General features: G+C 46.6%; 1 protein-coding gene across 1 annotated transcript in view; it reads right to left on the reverse strand.

The window, feature by feature from the left end:
• Positions 1 to 4,497: 4,497 nt before the first annotated feature.
• Positions 4,498 to 19,002, reverse strand: part of MEIOC (meiosis specific with coiled-coil domain) — a 1,038,655-nt gene continuing 1,024,150 nt past the window's right edge. Inside the window, exon 8 of the mRNA XM_086923891.1 lies at positions 4,498 to 6,168. Coding sequence (XP_086780017.1) covers positions 5,942 to 6,168 — 227 coding nt within the window. The 3' untranslated portion in view covers positions 4,498 to 5,941. The remainder of the gene's footprint in view (positions 6,169 to 19,002) is intronic.

A 19,002-nucleotide genomic window follows, 5' to 3' on the forward strand; every position in this document is an offset into this window, starting at 1 on the left:
ATCCTTCTGCAGTTCGATGTCCAGGCAGTAATGCCTGGAAAAGGTGTGCGGGGACTTCCAGGTCGCCGCTCGGCAAATGTCTAGGACCGTCACTCCAGCGAAGAGCGCCGCCGATGCGGACATTGCCCTGGTAGAGTGGGCAGCCACTCGGTCCGTTAAAGGCCGTCCGGCCTGATCATGGCAAAACGCAATCGCTGATGAAATCCAGCGGGAGATGCTCTGTTTCGTTAGGGGCAAACCCATTCGCGGGTTGCTGTAGGCTACAAACAGTTGAGAAGACTTTCTGACATCTCTGGTTCTGTCCAAGTAGAATTTGAGACATCTTTTAAGGTCCAAGGAATGCAGCGCCCTTTCTGCCGCTGTGGAAGGGTTCGCAAAAAAGGACTTGAGGACAATTGGTTCGTTCAGATGAAAGTCTGAAGGCACTTTAGGTATGAATTTAGGGTTTGGCCTGAGTACCACTCGGTCGTGCCTGAATTGGAGATACGGTTCCTGAATAGACAGCGCCTGAAGTTCGCTGACCCTCCTGGCTGACGTCAGGGCGAGCAGGAGTGCCGTTTTCCAGGAGAGATGTTTGAGAGAGGCCCGGTGTATGGGCTCGAATGGGTGTTTCATGAGTTGGTTGAGCACCAAGTTCAACTGCCAGGTTGGAGGGACTTTCCGAGGCCTCGGAAAGGATCTGTAGAGCCCCTTAAGAAATTGCTTTATCAGCCGACTGGACCATAGTGAAGGCCCTGATGAGGTTCTGGTGAATCTAGAAATCGCAGCCAGATGAACCTTAATGGAGGCGTGAGCCAGCCCCGATTGAGCCAGGTGGAGGAGGTACGGTAGCAGCTGCACTGGGGTAACCCGTAGAGGGTGTAAGTCCTGTTCCGAACACCACAAGCAGAACCTCTTCCACTTCAGCGAGTAGGTCTTGTTCGTACTGCCCGCCCTCGCTTTGGCTAGGACGGCCCTGCAGTCCTGCGGGATCTCTAGGTCTCCGAACTCTCGGTGCTCAGGAGCCAGGCCGATAATTTGAGCGAGCGGAGGTTCGGGTGGTGTACCTGGCCTCCGGACATCGTTAAGAGGTTCGGGTGTTGTCGCAGGTGAATCGGGGGCCTGATGGAGAGGCGAAGCAGGTCCGAGAACCAGTGTTGTCTCGGCCAGTACGGAGCAATCAGGATCAGGGTGCACGGCTCCGTCTTCATCAACATGGCGGAGACTTCCTTGAGAAGGAGGTGCAGGTGTTTGTGAGCACGCTTCAGCGGAGGTGTGTTGGGAGGGGTGTTGATAATTTCGAGGGAATGTCCAAATTGAATTATCTGTAGTACCCACCGATCCGTAGTGATTTTTCGCCAATTGGGGAGGAAGTGGGTCAGTTTTCCTCCAATTTGAAAGGATTGAGACGGTGGTGGGACTGGCTGGAGTAAATGGTCACTGGCGGCCGCCAGCGCCCTTCTTGGCGGATTTGCCTCTGAAGGATGACCTCCCATAGGACGACTGTCGGTTCTGTTGTTTGTGCTGGGGCTGGTTCCTGTTGCCGTAGGAGTAGGATGACCTATTTTGGTAGGAACCTCTGTAGGAGTACTGGCCTCTGGAGCGGCCACCCCGAAAGGACTGGTTCCGGGACTGGAGGGAGCCCAGCGCCCTTGCCGTGTCGGTATCCTTCTTAATGGCCTGGAGTGCTTCGTCTATCTTTTCCCCAAAAAGAAACTGACCATCGAATGGCATGTCCAGCACCTTAGATTGGACCTCTTGTCGAAAGGACGTTGCCTTGAGCCAGCCCTGGCGTCGGAGCACGGCAGCCCCGGCCAACTGGCGGAATCCAGTCATGGCTGCGTCGATGGCGCAGTCGATGATCTCCGCAGCTGAGTTTTGTCCTTCCGCTAGGAGAGCTTTCACCTCGTCCTGGACCGAGGCTGGCAGGTCTTGCAGGTAGGGGGCAATGTCTTCCCATAGTTGGCGGTTGTAGCGCCCTAGCAGGGCGATGGAATTTGCCACCTTGATGGTCATGGCGGACGTGGTAGAGAACCGCTTGCCTATGGTGTCCAATTTTCTGCCTTCCTTGTCCGGGGGTGCGGACAGTGGCGAGGATGGGTTGCGGGATTGTTTTTGGGCCGCCTGAGTCACTACCGAATCCGGTTTGGGGTGGCCGGTAAGGCAGGCCGGCGCGGTAAGCGGGGCCTTATATTTTTTGTCCAGGCGCGGAACAACCGCAGGCACCGAGGCAGGCGTAAGCATCAACTTCTTGCCTTGTTCCCACAGAAAGTCTATAACTGGAATAGACTTGGCCGACTTCTGGCTGTGCTCCTTGAAATCATGGAGGAAGCATTCCGTTTCCGTGGATTCCACCGCCATGTGAAACCTCTTAGCCGCCCTGTCCACTAGCCTGTGGAACCCCCCAACGTCCGTCGCTTCAGTTTGGCGCGGTTGTGGGGATGCCGGGGTTGACGAATGCTGGGATGACGCAGCATCGGCGTCGTCGTTTCTCTGGTCCGAGTCGACGTCTTGCACTTCACCTTCCTCCAAGTCCGCCTCCTCCTCCTCATCCTCAGAGGAGTCCTCTACCTGAGGCTGGGGCCGAGCACGAGGTTGGGGTTGGTTCCGAGGCCGGGCCTGGACAGCGGAAGGACGCGAGGCAGACGGCTGCGCCTGGGTGACCGGTGCCTGGGTTCCGCTGTCGGCATCCGGGAATCTTTGCTTATAGTCCTGCACTAGGCAGTGCAAATCGTTGACCAGGGTACGGGCAAACAGATCATCGGGGTGGTTTCCGTGCGGACACTTGAGTGTACGGAACGTTCCTGATACATGACTTCCTCCTGGTCCTCGTGAATGTCCGATAGGGAGGTGGCCGGATCGGGCTGGTTCTCCTCCTCGGAATCCTCACTCTGCAGAGCTACCTGCTCCTGATCGGGTGGCAACCCCTTCGTTGGGGGAACCGAGGAAGGTGGAATCGAGTGAATGGAGACCTCGACCAATCTGGATTCCTTCCAAGATGGCGCCGGGGTCCCTTCCGACGACGTGCGTGAAGATGGCGCGCCCGCCGCCTGGGTTGGCGACTTGAACGATTCCGATATTGTCGTTGGCACCAAAGTCTTCGGGGACAATTCTACCGTCGACTTACTGGTGGTAGAGCCTTCAACTTGAGATTTTTTCGGTGAAGGCAGACTTTTTGAACTTGACTGTGACTGTTTAGGTGATGATTTTTCGGTTTGAGATTTCTTCGGCGAAGGCGGACCTTTCGAACTTGACTTAGACCGTTTGGGCGACGATGACTCAGGGGACACCGTCGATGGTCCTGGTTTCGTCTTGGACGAAGACTTCAGAGGAATGGTAGAGGAGACCGGTGCGCCTGAGGACGCAGTGGTGGTCGTTGTGGCCGTCGCGGAGGGCGATGAGGCCGTAGTGGTCGACACCGTGGTCGAGACCGAGGTGGTCCGCTTAGTAGATGGAGCGGGTTTCTTGAACCTTCGGTCGTCTCGAACAGACACTGAGGAGGTGGTGGAACGTGCCTCCGAAGGTTTCCTGTGCGCCTTCTTGGGAGGGGTGTCTGTTTCTCCAGGGGACTGTTCCCTGGGTCTCTTCTTGGAGACTTTGGAGGACACGGAGACACTACCCTCGGAAGATTCCAGAGTGTCTCGGTCCTTAAGCCTGTCGAGCCATTCGAGAAGGCGAGCCTCTCTTTCCTTTACAGTCTTCTTTGGGAAGGCTCTACACACCCTACACTTGTCAGAGACGTGGTCAGGGTACAGGCAATACAAGCACAGATCGTGCTTATCCTCCGCTTGGATCCGCTTCTTGCCGCAGGAGGAACAGGCCCTGAGAAGGGCTTTCTTTTGCGAGTCTGCCATGGATGAAGCCTTTTTATCGGATTCGGACATGGGAGACGGCAGTCGAAGATAAGTATCCTTTGAACCAAGGTACTTCCAGAGAAGTTTGTACTTCGAAGCAAAAAACCTGAAGAGCTCAGGTTGGAGACTCCCTAGCACAACGTGCGGTAGAAAATCTGAGGGACGGAGGCTCCTCCCGGGAAGGTTCTAGAGGGAGGTCGGAGCTGATTGGCTAACGATGAGAGTTCGGTCCTTTTTACATAAGGACGTGGAAAGGCCCCAAAGGGGAGGCCCTTCGGCCTATGTTCTCTATGTATGTCCTTAGGACATTACTTTTTTATGTACCGGAGGCTCCCGTCTCAGCGACGGGGAATGATTCAGGCATGTGAATCTATGAAAGACACCCAAATACTGGATAATCTATGTTTCAGGTACTCGTTTTCTCCTTTCCCGTCAATAAAGATTGACATTTTCCATAACGCTTTTATAGCATCTTTTCCCTGCTGCTAAGAATACAATTTAAATGAAGAGATTCTACATTTCTTGTTTGATTGCTACCATACACCATACAGAACATGGTGTCCCAAACCATCCTCACTAGCAATATATATACAAACAAAACACAACAGATTTGAACATGGATTTGCTTTTAAACATACATTAGTTTATTTATTAGATCCACAAATATGTTTAGTCCACTGTTTAGCTATTTCCCTTTCAAAAAACAATCAACACATTTTATGCCAAACTTAACAAGTTGTCTTGTGCAGTGACTGCAGTGTGTTATTCTGAAGGATTCATGCTGCCTAGCCCATGTAATTCATTCAGGCTGTTTATGTATGTTAATCAATGATCAAAACAGTTTTACCACAGAATTTTCTGCATATTCATTCACTTTCTTCCTTACATCATCTAAACAAAATCTGTATGGTGATTGAAATTTTGCATTCGATATTTCTAGTCCACGGAAGAACAGACAACATTTAAAATATCAGGTTATCTAGCAAAGGGTAGTTCAACAAATTTTATCTGCACATTATAGGTTAACTCTATGCTAGACATATTAAAACCCTAGATCTCCAGAGTCACATAATAGCAACGTTTCACACTTAGGAATAAATTATTCACATTCAAGATAAGAGATTGAAACATGTTACCTACATATTCTGTTTGAAAATAAAAAATACAGTAAGCTAACCAATAAGCATAACTGCATAAAATATATTTAAACACATTTCCAACTAAACCGCTTAAGAAACTTTTGTAAAATTATACCTTATAACCACGTGGATTCTTTAAAAGAGTCAGGGCTGGTTGCAAGAACAATACATTTATATAAGAAATCATTATTTCTGTAGCTGTGCAACAATGTTTAAAAGGTGATTCATAGAAGTTTATATTTTGATTTAAGATAAATACTTTAAAATCAACAGGATGTAAAGAATATGAGATAACAATTTAGCAAAATTAACCAAGGGAGAATTAAACTCATTCTATTATTGTGTACCTTGCATGGTTAACAAAATTACATATGTTTCACTAATTAAAGAATTACGTTTTCTGTCCATATATTTATGTTTCAGGATTTTAAATTCATAAATAAGGCAATTATTTAAATAATTAAATGTGTACATGAACGCTGGCTATCAGTGTAACATGTATTCCAATTGTTTCCTGGAACTCGCCAGTTTGTAAATAAAATGTCTATTTTACAATCAAAGCTGGTCTCTTTGTTCCCAAGAGTCTGGCATTTTGATTCATTATTTGAAATAATATTTTCTCAGATAATTAACAGAGAGGAGAGGAAATATGACAATGTGTAATTTGGAATTTCCCAGCTACATTTATATTCACTGGAACATCTGCTAAAATTATATTTTATTTATGAAGTTAATTATGATCTATTAAACAATCTTTGTTACCACAAAAATGTGCTCCAAAGCTGGTCAACAATTTATGCAATTTCTCTTTCAACTGAAGAGTGCTCAAAAAGTTTAACATTCTTCATTAATATTATTAATAGACTTATACATTTGCGAGAAAAACAATAACGTTACAGTTTAAAAAAAAGTTATAGGTCCACCTGATACAACAATAAAATATAGTATTCACTATTTTTTCTGACAGCATCAATTCTTGTTTATTTCAACTCTTTGGCAATTGGTGCTGCAGTTTAAGTTCTCATATGCTTTCTCTTCCAAGTTCACCATGTCCTGTAGCACCCTCTCAATATCCATGGGTCCAGTTGTATGTGCAGTCTTGGGTAAGGTCATTTGAAGTGCACACCAGAGGGCTGTACGAGCTTTCCTTGTGGCTACTGACATCTCTTTTATAGATGAAGCAAGAGCAAACACGTCTGGAAAGAAATAGAAGTAATTACAGACCAAATTCCTTATAGAGTTAAACCAATGGTGTGTCTAGATCTTTCACATGAATAAGTAAGGTAAACTATTAATTTAGGTACCAACAAGCAAATCCCAGTGAGCATCTGTTTTTTACTTTTACATTTCTGAATTCATTGATGTTTTTCAGGGATAAAAGTACTTACTCAACTTCAACCTACAAATAATCTATCGGGGAGCAAAGTTAATGAGGTGGTGGGGAAGAATCTGAGTTTCCATTTGTTTATAACACTTCATTTAATAATCAATTTGATGGATCTGTACAACACGTGGCCAATACCATATTTAGCCTACTCTTGGTTTTCTAAATTTAATGCAACCACAGATTTAGGGAGGTGAGGTTTAAGGAAGTATTCATTTGTTAATAGATTGTGCACCATTTGACGAATTCACCCAAAAATTTCAGGCATTTAGCAGGTTTAGCTTTCTGTTAGTCATATCAAGTTTTGAGAATATATACCCGGGGAAAAACATTAAGTTGGGGCTGCAAAAGTTTCATTCACTATAACTGTGGCACAGTTTTCAGTGACATCACAAAAAAAAAGTTAAAAATTGAGATATGTTTTGGCAAAACCACTGAAATTCACCAGCTATTTTTATGAACGCATGTAAGAAATAACTCACAGTAGTCCGCTATACTTCTGCCCTGCTGTTTTTGGGTATCTGTGCTGTTGGCAAACAAATGTGTGTGTTGATGGTGGATAACCATGAGTAATGTTGTGCGATCTTAAACATTACTCTTGAATTTCAATGGTTTTACATGTTAAAGTCAGACGTATAATTCGATTATTAACTGTATTTTTCGGTGAATGTATTCTTTTGTGACATACTTAATGACATACTTAATTTTGAACTCCTGCTATGGGAGGGAGCCTGGCTGCCTGCTTTTTGTTCCTGCCGGTGGGAAAAAAGCAGGAGCAGTGAAGACGCAAGACCCGGCCGGCAGGAAAGGTACGTTTAATTATTTGTTTGTAATAATTATTTTTAAATGAACCCCCCCCCCCCCCGCAAGCGACACCCCTCCCCGCCACCCATGCTAGGCACGACTGGCTATGCATGGCTTTTGGCTGTGCGCAGCAGATTCGACACATGGCCCGAAGCAAGACCATGCGCCCCACCTGAAGTTGGTGCCTGAACATGAGGGCTATATGCTGCCTTCTTTCTAGCAGTATTTGTAAACATATAAAAACACAAGAGGGCAAGTAGCACTTGAACTCTCTTTTTTAATGAGTAAAACTCATGAATAGCAAACTGCAAATAAAGTAGACGTTAGCCTACAGGCTGCATTGTAAACCAATAGCATAGAAAGCATTTTCACACAAAAACTGGCACTGCACCGTGCCTTTAAGGCAGCCATGACCCCAAGCTTCCCATCATGCCTCAGGGGTGACAGTTAGGTCTGTTGTTCTTTGCGTAACCCTGAAGATCAGGCCACAAAGATATCCTTTATCAATGAAGAAAATCTAATTTGCCTGGGGAGGCGGGTGGGTTGCTTATGACTTTGATGAGAGTACCTCTGGAAGAGAACTAGGATTACAGGTAAGTAACTTATCCTTCTCTTCCAGGGGATCCTCATCAATAGTCATAAGCACTGAATAGAATAGCAAGCCCATCTTCTACCTGCAGGCAAATGAGAGAGAATGACCCAATATACAACAACAGCCGTAATCAGCTGTTGAACAGATTCCTCATGGAGGCCTGGCCTACTTGGGTGTCTGTTCTGGTGTCTGAATCTAGACAGTAGTGCCTCGTAAATGTGTGGACGGATTTCTAAGTTGCCCCCTTACAGATTTCAGATATGGGCACATTATGGAGAAAAGCAGTAGTAGCCGCTTTTTCCCCGGGTAGAGTGCGCTTAGGGAGTAAACCTAAGGGGCCTATGCGCTAATTGATAAGCTAGCTTGATACATGAAACTATCCATCTGGAAATGGACCGCTTTGAAGCTGCAAAATCTGTTCTGATCGACCCATAGCTAACAAATAGTTGAACAGATTTCCTCGTGTACTTGGACCTATACAGATAGAATTTTAAAACTCTTTTCAGGTCCAGAGAGTGTAAAGCCCTCTCCGCTGGAGTGCATGGGTTAGGAAAGAGGGGTGCGTCCTCAATACGACCCTATTAAGATGGAAGACTGTATAAGGTTCCTTAGAGCAGAGTGCCTGTATTTCTCTCACTCTGCGAGCTGATGTGATCGTTACCAAGAATGCCGCCTTCCAAGAAAGGTGTTGTAAGGTTGCTTTGTTTATAGGTTCGAAAGGCGGATCCATCAATCATGATAGCACCAGGTTTAGATCCCAGGGTGGGGAAGGAGGCCGGACCGGAGGGTAGACTTTCTTTAAACCCTGTAAAAAGTCTTTAACAACCTGTAATTGAAAAAAGGAAGGTTGGGAAGGTGAACGTCTATATGCAGTGATAGCTGCTAAGTGCACCTTAATGGAAGGAAAGAACAATAGTTACTTACCTGTAATCTGTGGTTCTCCAGTATTGGTGTCTTTCATAGATTCACATGCCTGAATCATTCCCCGTCGTCGGAGTGGGAGCCCACGGTACATAAAAAAGTAGTAAAATATACTCTTAGTACATAATAAATAACAATATACCCAACCAGGAAGTAAAGTAGCCCCAGCTACAGTAAATAAAACTTCCACATTAGAACCTGTCCAGGTCATTATGTATGGACCAAACTGCAGCCAATCAGGCCACAGCTCCCACCAGAATGCTCTCCCCAGAGACCCAGGCTCTCAGATTTTGTAGCACCGGAGTGTACCGGAGTAAAGTATAGATAAAACAGCCTGGGTGAGCCTCTGAGGGGAGGTGGGGGGGTGCATGTGAATCTATGAAAGACACCAATACTGGAGAACCACAGATTACAGGTAAGTAACTATTGTTCTTCTCCAGTATTAGGGGTGTCTTTCATAGATTCACATGCCTGAATCAGAGTAGTGAGCAGTAATAGCAGTAACATATACATAGCTCTTGGACGCCAAGGCACATAGCAGTAATGCAAGAAAAACACAATGCAAAGCAATAACACAATAGGCGTCAAAAGAGCAAGAGGAGGTGGGAGAGAAATAGCAGAGGCTCACCTTATTGGAAAAGATTACGCAGGACTGCTCTTCCCACCGAGGCATCGGTATCGCTCGAGGAATCCAGACAGTAATGCCTCGTGAATGTGTGCCTGCTGGACCAAGTTGCAGCTCTGCAGATATGCAGGAGAGGCACACCAGCAAACAAAGCAGTCGAAGAAGCGACTGCTCTCGTAGAATGTGCTCTGGGCAAGGTTTGTAAGGGTTTACCTGCCTGTTGATGGCAGAGCCCTATCGCTGAAGAGACCCATCTAGCGATAGTTTGTTTTGTCACTGCACTGCCTTGTCGTGGTTTGCCATGTGCAACGAATAGCTGATCAGTCTTTCTGATGGCCGCTGTCCTGGAAAGATAGAATTTAAGACACCGTTTGATATCCAGCGAGTATAGAGTTCGTTCCGCTGGTGTCTGCGGATTTGGAAAAAACGTTTTAAGTATGACTGGCTCATTCAGGTGGAAATCCGATGGTACTTTGGGCATGTACTTCGGGTTGGTGCGCAGTATCACCGAATCATTAGTGAATTGCAAGAAAGGTGGTTTAGATGTAAACGCCTGTATGTCACTGACCCTTCTGGCAGATGTCAATGCCAGTAGTAAAGCAACTTTCCAGGTGATGAATTTTAGATCAACTTTATGAATTGGCTCAAAAGGATGGCGCATGAGTTGAGCTAACACAATATTCAAGTGCCAGGATGGAGGTGGCCTACACACTGGTGGAAACATGCGGAATAAACCTTTAAAGAATTGCTGGATAATTCTTGAGGAATATAGTGAATTCCTACCGTCCTGTCGGTATCTGGATATGGCCGCTAAAAACACTTTAAGTGTAGAGTGCGCCAAGCCCGATTTAGCAAGATGTAAAAAGAAGGGCAAAATTTTGTCTGGTTCAGCATGTATAGGATGTAAACCCATAGTTTTGCACCAAGCACAAAAACGCTTCCATTTAAGCCTGTAAGTTCTGTTCGTAGAAGGTGCCCTAGCATTGTTCAGGACTTCCTGACAGTCCTGAGGAATGTTCAAATGTGCGAACTCATGGTGTTGAAGAGCCAAGCTGATAATTTTAGAGAATGAGGGTCTGGATGATATATTTTGCCATCCTGAATTGTCAGAAGATCCGGAATTTGAGGCAGCTGAACTGGTTCGCACTCTGAGAGGAGAAGAAGCTGTGTGAACCAGTATTGTCTGGGCCACCGTGGAGCAATTAGAATCATACGACACGGTTGTCTCCTCATTTTCTTGATGACCTTGGGAATTAGAGGAATCGGAGGGAAGGCGTAGGCAAAGATTTGTTCCCAGTTCATTGAGAGAGCGTCCCCGCAAGATTCCTTGTGGGGAATCCAGCTCGCGAAATGGATGCATTTCTTGTTGTGGTAGGTCGCGAATAGATCTAGATCGGGGCGACCCCATCTCTGGAAAATTTGATCCAGTGCCGGCTGATGCAGCTCCCATTCGTGAGTGCTGCATTTGGATCTGCTTAGGGAATCTGCTAGTACATTGGCTACTCCCGGGACATGTACTGCTGCCAAGTTGATGTTGTGTGTCAGGGCCCAATTCCAGATTTCTTGAGCTTGCTGAGACAAACGGGCTGATCTTGTGCCCCCCTGTTTGTTCAGGTAATGCATGCTCGTCGTGTTGTCTGTTCGGATCAACACGGACGAGTTTGACAGAGTCGCTTGAAATGATTTGAGTGCGAGGAAAATGGCCCTCAACTCCAATAAATTGATGTGCCATGTCTTTTGCTGTGTGTTCCATTTGCCACTGATTGTCATCCCTTGAAGGTGAGCGCCCCAACCTTCCAGCGAGGCATCCGTGGTTACGATGAAACTGGGGACTTCTGCTAGAAAGGCGCAGCCTACTTGCAGGTTGCGTTCCTGAGTCCACCACAGAATTGTTTGTTTCATTCGTGGCGTTAAGACGATGACATCTTCGAAGGAACCGGATATTTGCACCCATTGGTGGCCGAGTTCTTCTTGTAGTGGTCTCATCCTCAGACGACAGTTCGGGGATAGGAGGATGCACGATGACAACATCCCTAGGAAAGACTTGAATCTTCGAACTGAAACGCACTTTTTTCTGAGGAGTGCCCTCGCCAGTTCCTGGATCTTTGCTTGTCTTTCGTTTGAAATGAAGACTTGAGCTTTTTTGGAATCCAGAGTCGCTCCCAGGAAAGACGTCCTCTGAGACGGTGTTAGGTCCGATTTTTTGAAGTTTATTGAGAAACCTAACTTTTGAAATAGGGAAAGGCATGTCTGGATATGACTGCTTGCGGTGGCATAGGAATTGGCCTTGATAAGGCAGTCGTCCAGATATGGGTAAATCTGGACACCCTGCAACCGTAAGTGGGCCGCCACCGGTGCCAACATCTTTGTGAATACCCTCGGGGCTGAACGTAGCCCGAAGGGAAGGACCTTGAACTGAAAGTCCCTGCCAGCCACTCTGAATCTTAGGAACTTCCTGTGCCTGGGGAAGATGGGAACGTGGAAGTAAGCATCCTGAAGGTCCAGGGTTGCCATGTGGTCGCCTTCCGTCAGAAACTGGAGGATCTCCTGGAGTGACGACATTCTGAAAGTCAACTTCTTGATAAATTTGTTGAGGGCACGCAAATCGAGGATGGGGCGCCACTCCCCCGATTTTTTGCGTATCAAGAAAAAACGAGAGTAAAACCCTTTTCCTCTCTGATGTTGTGGTACTTTCTCGATTGCCCCTTTCCGAATCATTGCATTGATTTGGACGAACAGCTCTTTGAGATGTGATGGGAGTGGTCCTTTTGGGGGCGAATTTGGAGGGGTCTTTACAAATTCCAATATGTGACCTTTTGAGATTACATCCAAGACCCATCTGTCTGTTGTAATATTGGACCATTGAGAGTAATGCAGGGATATTCTTCCTCCAATTTGTGGCTGGCGTAGGCAAAGTGGCGGCAGGACGCTTTTCTCACTTCTTGTTGGCGTTGTCTCTACCCCGATAGGTAGTTTTACCTCGGGACTGTGTATAATTACTCCGTCTTTGGCCATAAGGTTGTTGTTTGTAAGGCTGGTACCTTTGGTTGCTTTGGTTGTTCGAATATGGGCGTTGCTGGTAATAACCTCCTCTGCTGGAGAAGTTACCCCTTCCTTTTGCACCACGAAAGGAAGATTTACGGTACTGCAGAGTACCTAATGAACGTGCGGTTTCTGTATCCTTCTTAATGGACTGTAAGGCTTCGTCCACATGTGTGCCAAAAAGGAACTCGCCGTCATAAGCCATATTTAAAACTTTGGCTTGTACTTCTTGTCGAAAGGACGTAGATTTTAACCATCCCTCTCTTCTGAGCACTGCAGCTCCTGCCAATTGTCTAAAACCTGTGGCCGCCACGTCCACTGCTGCGTCGATAATTTCAGACGAAGCACATTCGCCTTCTTGTAGAATCTTGGTGGCCTCAGAGCGGTCTGGCTCAGGCAGTTTCTGGATGTATGGCGATATGTCAGACCACATTTGTCTGTCATATCTACCGAGAATTGCTAACGAATTAGCAGCTCTAACAGTGGTGGCCGCGATAGTAGATACCTTTTTACCAATGGTATCGAGGCGTCTTCCGTCTCTGTCCGTTGGAATGGAGATCTGAGTTGAGGGGTTCCTAGCCCTCTTTTGAGCTGCTTGCGCGATGACTGAGTCCGTCTTTGCCTGGCCGATGAGACAAGCAGGTGAAGAGGCGGGCGCCCTATATTTCTTGTCGACTCGCGGCAATACCGCAGGAGAAGAATTTGGCGTGGCCATTATCTTAAGCCCCTCCTTCCAGATAAAGTCTATAATGGGAATAGACCAACTTTGCTTCTCAGATAAAGTCTTAAAATCATAAAGAAAGCACTCATCTTGCTTTGCTTCCATTGAAACTAGAAATCTTTTAGTAGCCTTGTCCATAATTCTATGGAAGTTCGCTATATCCACCGGTGGTGACTCAGCCTTTGGTTGTTCCTCTGGGGATGGCGTATCTGCCTGATAGTCTTCATACTCCGACGAGTCCGATTTATTCAATTCCCCTTCTTCATGGGTGTCCTCATCAGAATTGTCATCATCCTGTTGGTGGGGAGATAATGGTGTGGTAGGGCGGGTATTCTGTGCCTCCTCCGACCTAATAGCCCTTGCACCTTTACTCACTTGAGGCTGTGGGGAGGTAATATGAGAGTCGCCCGACTCCGAAGGCGGGAAGCGGCGATAATAATCGCTCAGCATATATTGCAGATTCTCATAAAGTTCCATTGGCATCTGCATCCCTGGCGCAGATGTGTTCACCAATGTAGGTGCCTGAATTTGCTGTTCCTCTTCCTCTTGATCTTTAACCTGTATCAGTAAGTCAGAAGGACTCTCAGCCGCTTGGAACATGTCATCACCAGATTCTGCTTCAGAATCCAATAGCCTGTCTGGCATTTGGAGTGGCGACAATGGCGTGGATTGAGATGACCTTTTTTGCAATAAAGCCGCAGTTGTGGCTGGAGATGGAAGAGGTATGGCAGTGCTTTTTGCTGACCATACTTGCAGGTCTGTACAAGACGACAATTTTGGTGTAGGTGGATTGTCTTGCAATTGTGGCAAATCCGAGCTCTGTGTCGTCGCCCTGGACGTTGAAGACGATGGCTCTTTCGATTTCAAAGGTGGTGTTACCTTCGTCGACGTGGTGGATCTCGTCGTCGACGAGGGAATCTTCGACGGAGCAGTCTTCATCGTCGACGGGGCCGTCGACGAGCCAATTTTCACCTTCGTCGACGACGCTCTCGTCGACACGTCCGTCGACGGGGTCTTTTTCGTCGTCGATGGGTCCGTCGACGATATCTTCGTCGACGATGGTGTCGACGACAGCAAGGTCTTCTTCGTCGACGGAGCAGCCGTCGACGACGACGAGGGTTTCTTCGTCGACTGTTTCAGTGTCGTCGATGTCTGATCGTCGACGAGAGGTGTGATAACCTTCGTCGACGAGATGGGACGAATCTGAACATGTACAAAAGTTGGAGAGGAGGCTGAGGACATCACCATAGTCGATTTTGGTGAGGAGAAAGTCAAAGTAGAAGTCATGGCAGAGGCAGCCTGACTGGAAATCGGCAGCGTTGTTGGTGCCTTAGTCACAGGTCTCACAGGAGACACCAAAGACTCCGTTCTTTTTGAGCTTGGAAGCTTAACAGACTTCTCAGAGGATTTCTGAGCTTTCGAAGTAGAAGGCTCCCCAGTCTGTGAGGCGATCTGGTGTTTTGCCACCTTAGCTTTCGGAGTAGGCACAGCATTCTCAGCTCTCCTTTTCTTAGACCCCTTAGTAGACTCTGAGGCGAAACTTCCTACCTCAGAAAGTGGCTCATCCTTGTTCTTTATCCTCTGCAGCCACAGCAGCAGGCGACCCTCTCTGTCCCTGAGGGTTTTAGGAGAAAATTTACGACAGATGCTACACTCCTTAACCTGATGGTCAGGGTACAAACAGTAGATGCAGCGAGTGTGTGGATCTTCTTTAAACAGTCTCGCTTTTCCACACGAGTCACAGGCCCTGAAAAGGGACTTAGAAGTAGACATTGTAGACGAAATAAACTCGATCAAAGAGAAGAAATGAGCAGAGCTCAGAGGGACTCCCTATCACACGACGTGCTGTAAAAAATCTGAGAGCCTGGGTCTCTGGGGAGAGCATTCTGGTGGGAGCTGTGGCCTGATTGGCTGCAGTTTGGTCCATACATAATGACCTGGACAAGTTCTAATGTGGAAGTTTTATTTACTGTAGCTGGGGCTACTTTACTTCCTGGTTGGGTATATTGTTATTTATTATGTACTAAGAGTATATTTTACTACTTTTTTATGTACCGTGGGCTCCCACTCCGACGACGGGGAATGATTCAGGCATGTGAATCTATGAAAGACACCCCTAATACTGGAGAACTTCAATCCTGCTTTCGCCAGATAAAGCAGGTATGGAAGGATTACCTCTTCCTGTCCCTTGGTTGGATTACAATTGTTTTGAACACACCACATATAAAACCGCTTCCACTTGCAAGCATGCGAGTGCCTAGTGGACGGTCTTATTGCTTCTTTCAAGATGGACATGCAGTTCTTTGGGAGTCCTAAGTGGCCATACTGGAGGACCTCAGGAGCCATGCTGCCAAGTTCAGTGAGGGAAGGTTGGGGTGATTAATCCTCCCGTTCATCTTGGACAGCAGGTCCGGTCTGCACGGCAGCTTCCTGTGAGGGCATTCTGATAGGTGAAGAAGTTCCGGGTACCACCATTGTCTCAGCCAGTCCGGGGCAATCAGTATCATCCTCGTGTGTGAATGTGAAAGCTTGGTCACCACCTTCGGGAAAGGCTGGAAAGGCGTACACAAATGCCCCTGACCAGTCTATGAAAAGGGCATTCCTTTTCGATCCTGGTCAGTAGAATCTTGAGGCGAAGTCTCTGCATTTCGTATTTTCGTCATCCGTGAAGACGTCGATGGAGGGACGCCCCCACTACAGGAAAATGTCATTGACGACCTCGTCGATGTAGACCGAGTCTTCTCTGTCCTAGAAGTGACGACTGAGAGCCTCCACGCTCACATTTTATTCTCCCAGCAGGTGGACTGCTGTGACTGACAGATTCCGCCCCAGGAGCCAATGTCAGAGGTTTTGAGCTTCCAGTGACAGCGTGCATGCGTTTGTTCAGGTAGTACATGGTGGTGGTACTGTCCGTCTGTACTAAGATCGAACTCGCCTTAATCGAGGGAAGGAAAGCCTTGAGGGCTAGGTGGACTGTCCTCAGCTCCAGCTTGTTGATGTGGTAGGATTACTCTTTTGGTGACCATAAACCTTGAGTCTGGAGAGGACTAAAGTGGGCGCCCCAACCCTGCAATGAAGGGTCCGTGATCAGCGTTTGAGCAGGTAGAGTTTGATGAAAAAGAATTCCTACTTGCATATTCTCCTTTTTCATCCACCAAGGAATGGAGGCTCTTGCTACGTTTGAAAGACTTATTGTTTGTCCCAGTGAGCTTTCTGTTGGTCCCACTTGTGAGAAGTTGGCCTGATATATGATGTTCACTAGTTCTAGTGACCACCTTGTATCAGTCCAAACAACCCTTATGGTGATTGGTTGTAAGTCAACCTTATAGACCAGCTATCCTAGTAGCGTGGACAAAAGCAGTCTTTAGGCTAAACTCTTTATGGCATGTGAAGCCAGCTGTTTTACCACATATAACTTTTGAATACCAAATGAAAAGGACACCACACAGGTAGTTATGAAAATAAACAGTTATTTATTAACTAACATACACCTCTGAACTCTTTATGAGGTCAGAGGGCTAAGCACATGACAAACTCTTAGGAAAAATACGTTTAAGTTGCACGATTTACAATGGTGCCCTAGTGGCACGACAAACCATATACTAAATAAATGGAATGCGAAAGTCAATTAATGGAATGGAGCTGTCCAGAGGGTGTAGGATCGCTGGGACCACACTATACTAACTTGAGGTAAGTAATAGGAGGCCCACGGAGCGCATGTGCAGAGTGTGAACTCACACGCGAGATGCGTACAAACGTCTATGGACAGTACAGTTTAAAGAAAAGGTGAGTACGGACGTTCCTGACTAGATAGGACTGAAACGACAATGGAACTGGACACTAGGAGAGTCAAGCTACCCTTGAGCACCGAAATGGATAAGTTACTTACCTGTAATCCTAGTTCTCTTCCAGGGGTATCCTCATCAAAGTCATAAGCACTGAATATTCCCGCCCATGTGCGGGACCCCGGAAACAATATAAAAATATATATGTATAAAACACATATATCTCGCTCCACATATATGTATGTACATATATCATTTTTCTCACATCAATGCAGCCCCAAAACTGAGGCTAAACAATGCAAACACATATACATGAACTGCAATTAGTAAGGAATCAAAAAATACATTAGGTCAAAAAACCCTTGAACTTTGTGTTTTAATTAGTCAAACCACTCATAAATCCTGCAAATTGCTTATAAATAGACATTGTTAGCCCTTAGGCTGCATTGCAAAACAATATCATAGAAAATGAAACCATTTTTACAATAACTGGCACCGTGCCTTTAAGGCAGCCATGACCCCAGGCTTCCCATCATGCCTCAGGGGTGACAGTTAGGTCAGTTGTTCTTTGCATAACCCTGAAGACAGGGCTCAACCACAAGATTGAAAAACAGTACCAAATCTCATTTACCTGGGGAGGCGGGTGGGTTGCTTATGACTTTGATGAGGATACCCCTGGAAGAGAACTAGGATTTCAGGTAAGTAACTTATCCTTCTCTTCCAGGGGATCCTCATCAATAGTCATAAGCACGGAATAGAATAGCAAGCCCATCAACCACCTGCAGGTAAATGAGAAGTACATGACCCAACCAAATCATAACAGCCAAAAAACTTCAGCTGTTAAACAGATTCCTCAGGGAGGCTTGGCCCACTTGGGTATCTGCTCTCGTGTCAGAATCTAGACAGTAATGTCTGGTAAATGTATGGACAGACCTCCAATTCGCCGCTTTACAAATCTCAGACATGGACACATCCTGCAGGTAAGCCGCCGTGGCTGCTCTACCTCTAGTAGAATGCGCCTTAGGGGTACCCCCTAAAGTCTTCTGTGCCAATTGGTAAGCAAGCTTGATACACGAAACGATCCACCTGGAGATAGAACGTTTCGAGGCTGCATGACCAGTTCTGATCGATCCGTAGTTAACAAACAATTGATCAGAATGTCGAATAGACTTGGACCTGTCCAGATAGAACTTTAAAACCCTTTTCAGGTCCAAAGAGTGTAACGCCCTCTCAGCTGGAGTAGAAGGATTAGGAAAGAAAGTGGGTAAAGAGATAGACTGATTGACATGAAAATCTGATTCCACTTTAGGCAGGAAAGAAGGATGCGTTCTAAGCACCACTCTGTTCAAATGAAAAACTGTATACGGTTCTTTAGTACATAGGGCCTGAATTTCGCTCACCCTACGGGCTGACGTAATCGCTATCAAAAAAACCGCTTTCCAGGAAATATGCTGTAAAGAAGCTTTATGAATAGGCTCAAAAGGCGAACCCATCAATTTTGATAGGACTAGGTTCAGCTCCCAAGGGGAGCAGGAGGCCGTACAGGAGGGTACACCTTCTTTAGACCCTGCAGGAAATCTTTTACTGCAGGAAGCTGAAAAAAAGAAGTTTGTGAAGGTGATCGCCTATAAGCTGTAATAGCGGCTAAATGCACCTTAATGGAGTTAAACTTCAAACCTGCTTTAGTCAGGTACAACAAGTATGGGAGAACTGCTTCTTCCTGACTTTTTACCGGATTGTGACCATTCTGCATGCACCACATATAGAATCTCTTCCACTTGCATGCATAAGAATGTCTAGTGGAAGGGCGTCGTGCTTCTTTCAGAATGGACATGCAGTCCTGTGGCAGCCCTAGATGGCCGTACTGAATGACCTCAGGAGCCATGCTGCCAAGTTCAGTGACGGAAGGTTGGGATGGTGAATCCTCCCGTTCATCTTCGACAACAGGTCCTGCCTGCATGGAAGCCTCTTGTGAGGAGACACTGATAGGTGAAGTAGGTCTGTGTACCACCATTGTCTCGGCCAGTCGGGGGCAATCAGGATCATCGTTGTGCACGAGTGGTTCAGCTTGCTCACCACCTTCGGGATCAGCGGAAGGGGTGGAAAGGCGTACACAAACTGCCCTGACCAGTCCATTAACAGAGCATTCCCTCTCG

Source organism: Lissotriton vulgaris, chromosome 5, assembly GCF_964263255.1.
Source record: "Lissotriton vulgaris chromosome 5, aLisVul1.2, whole genome shotgun sequence".
Taxonomy (NCBI): domain Eukaryota; kingdom Metazoa; phylum Chordata; class Amphibia; order Caudata; family Salamandridae; genus Lissotriton; species Lissotriton vulgaris.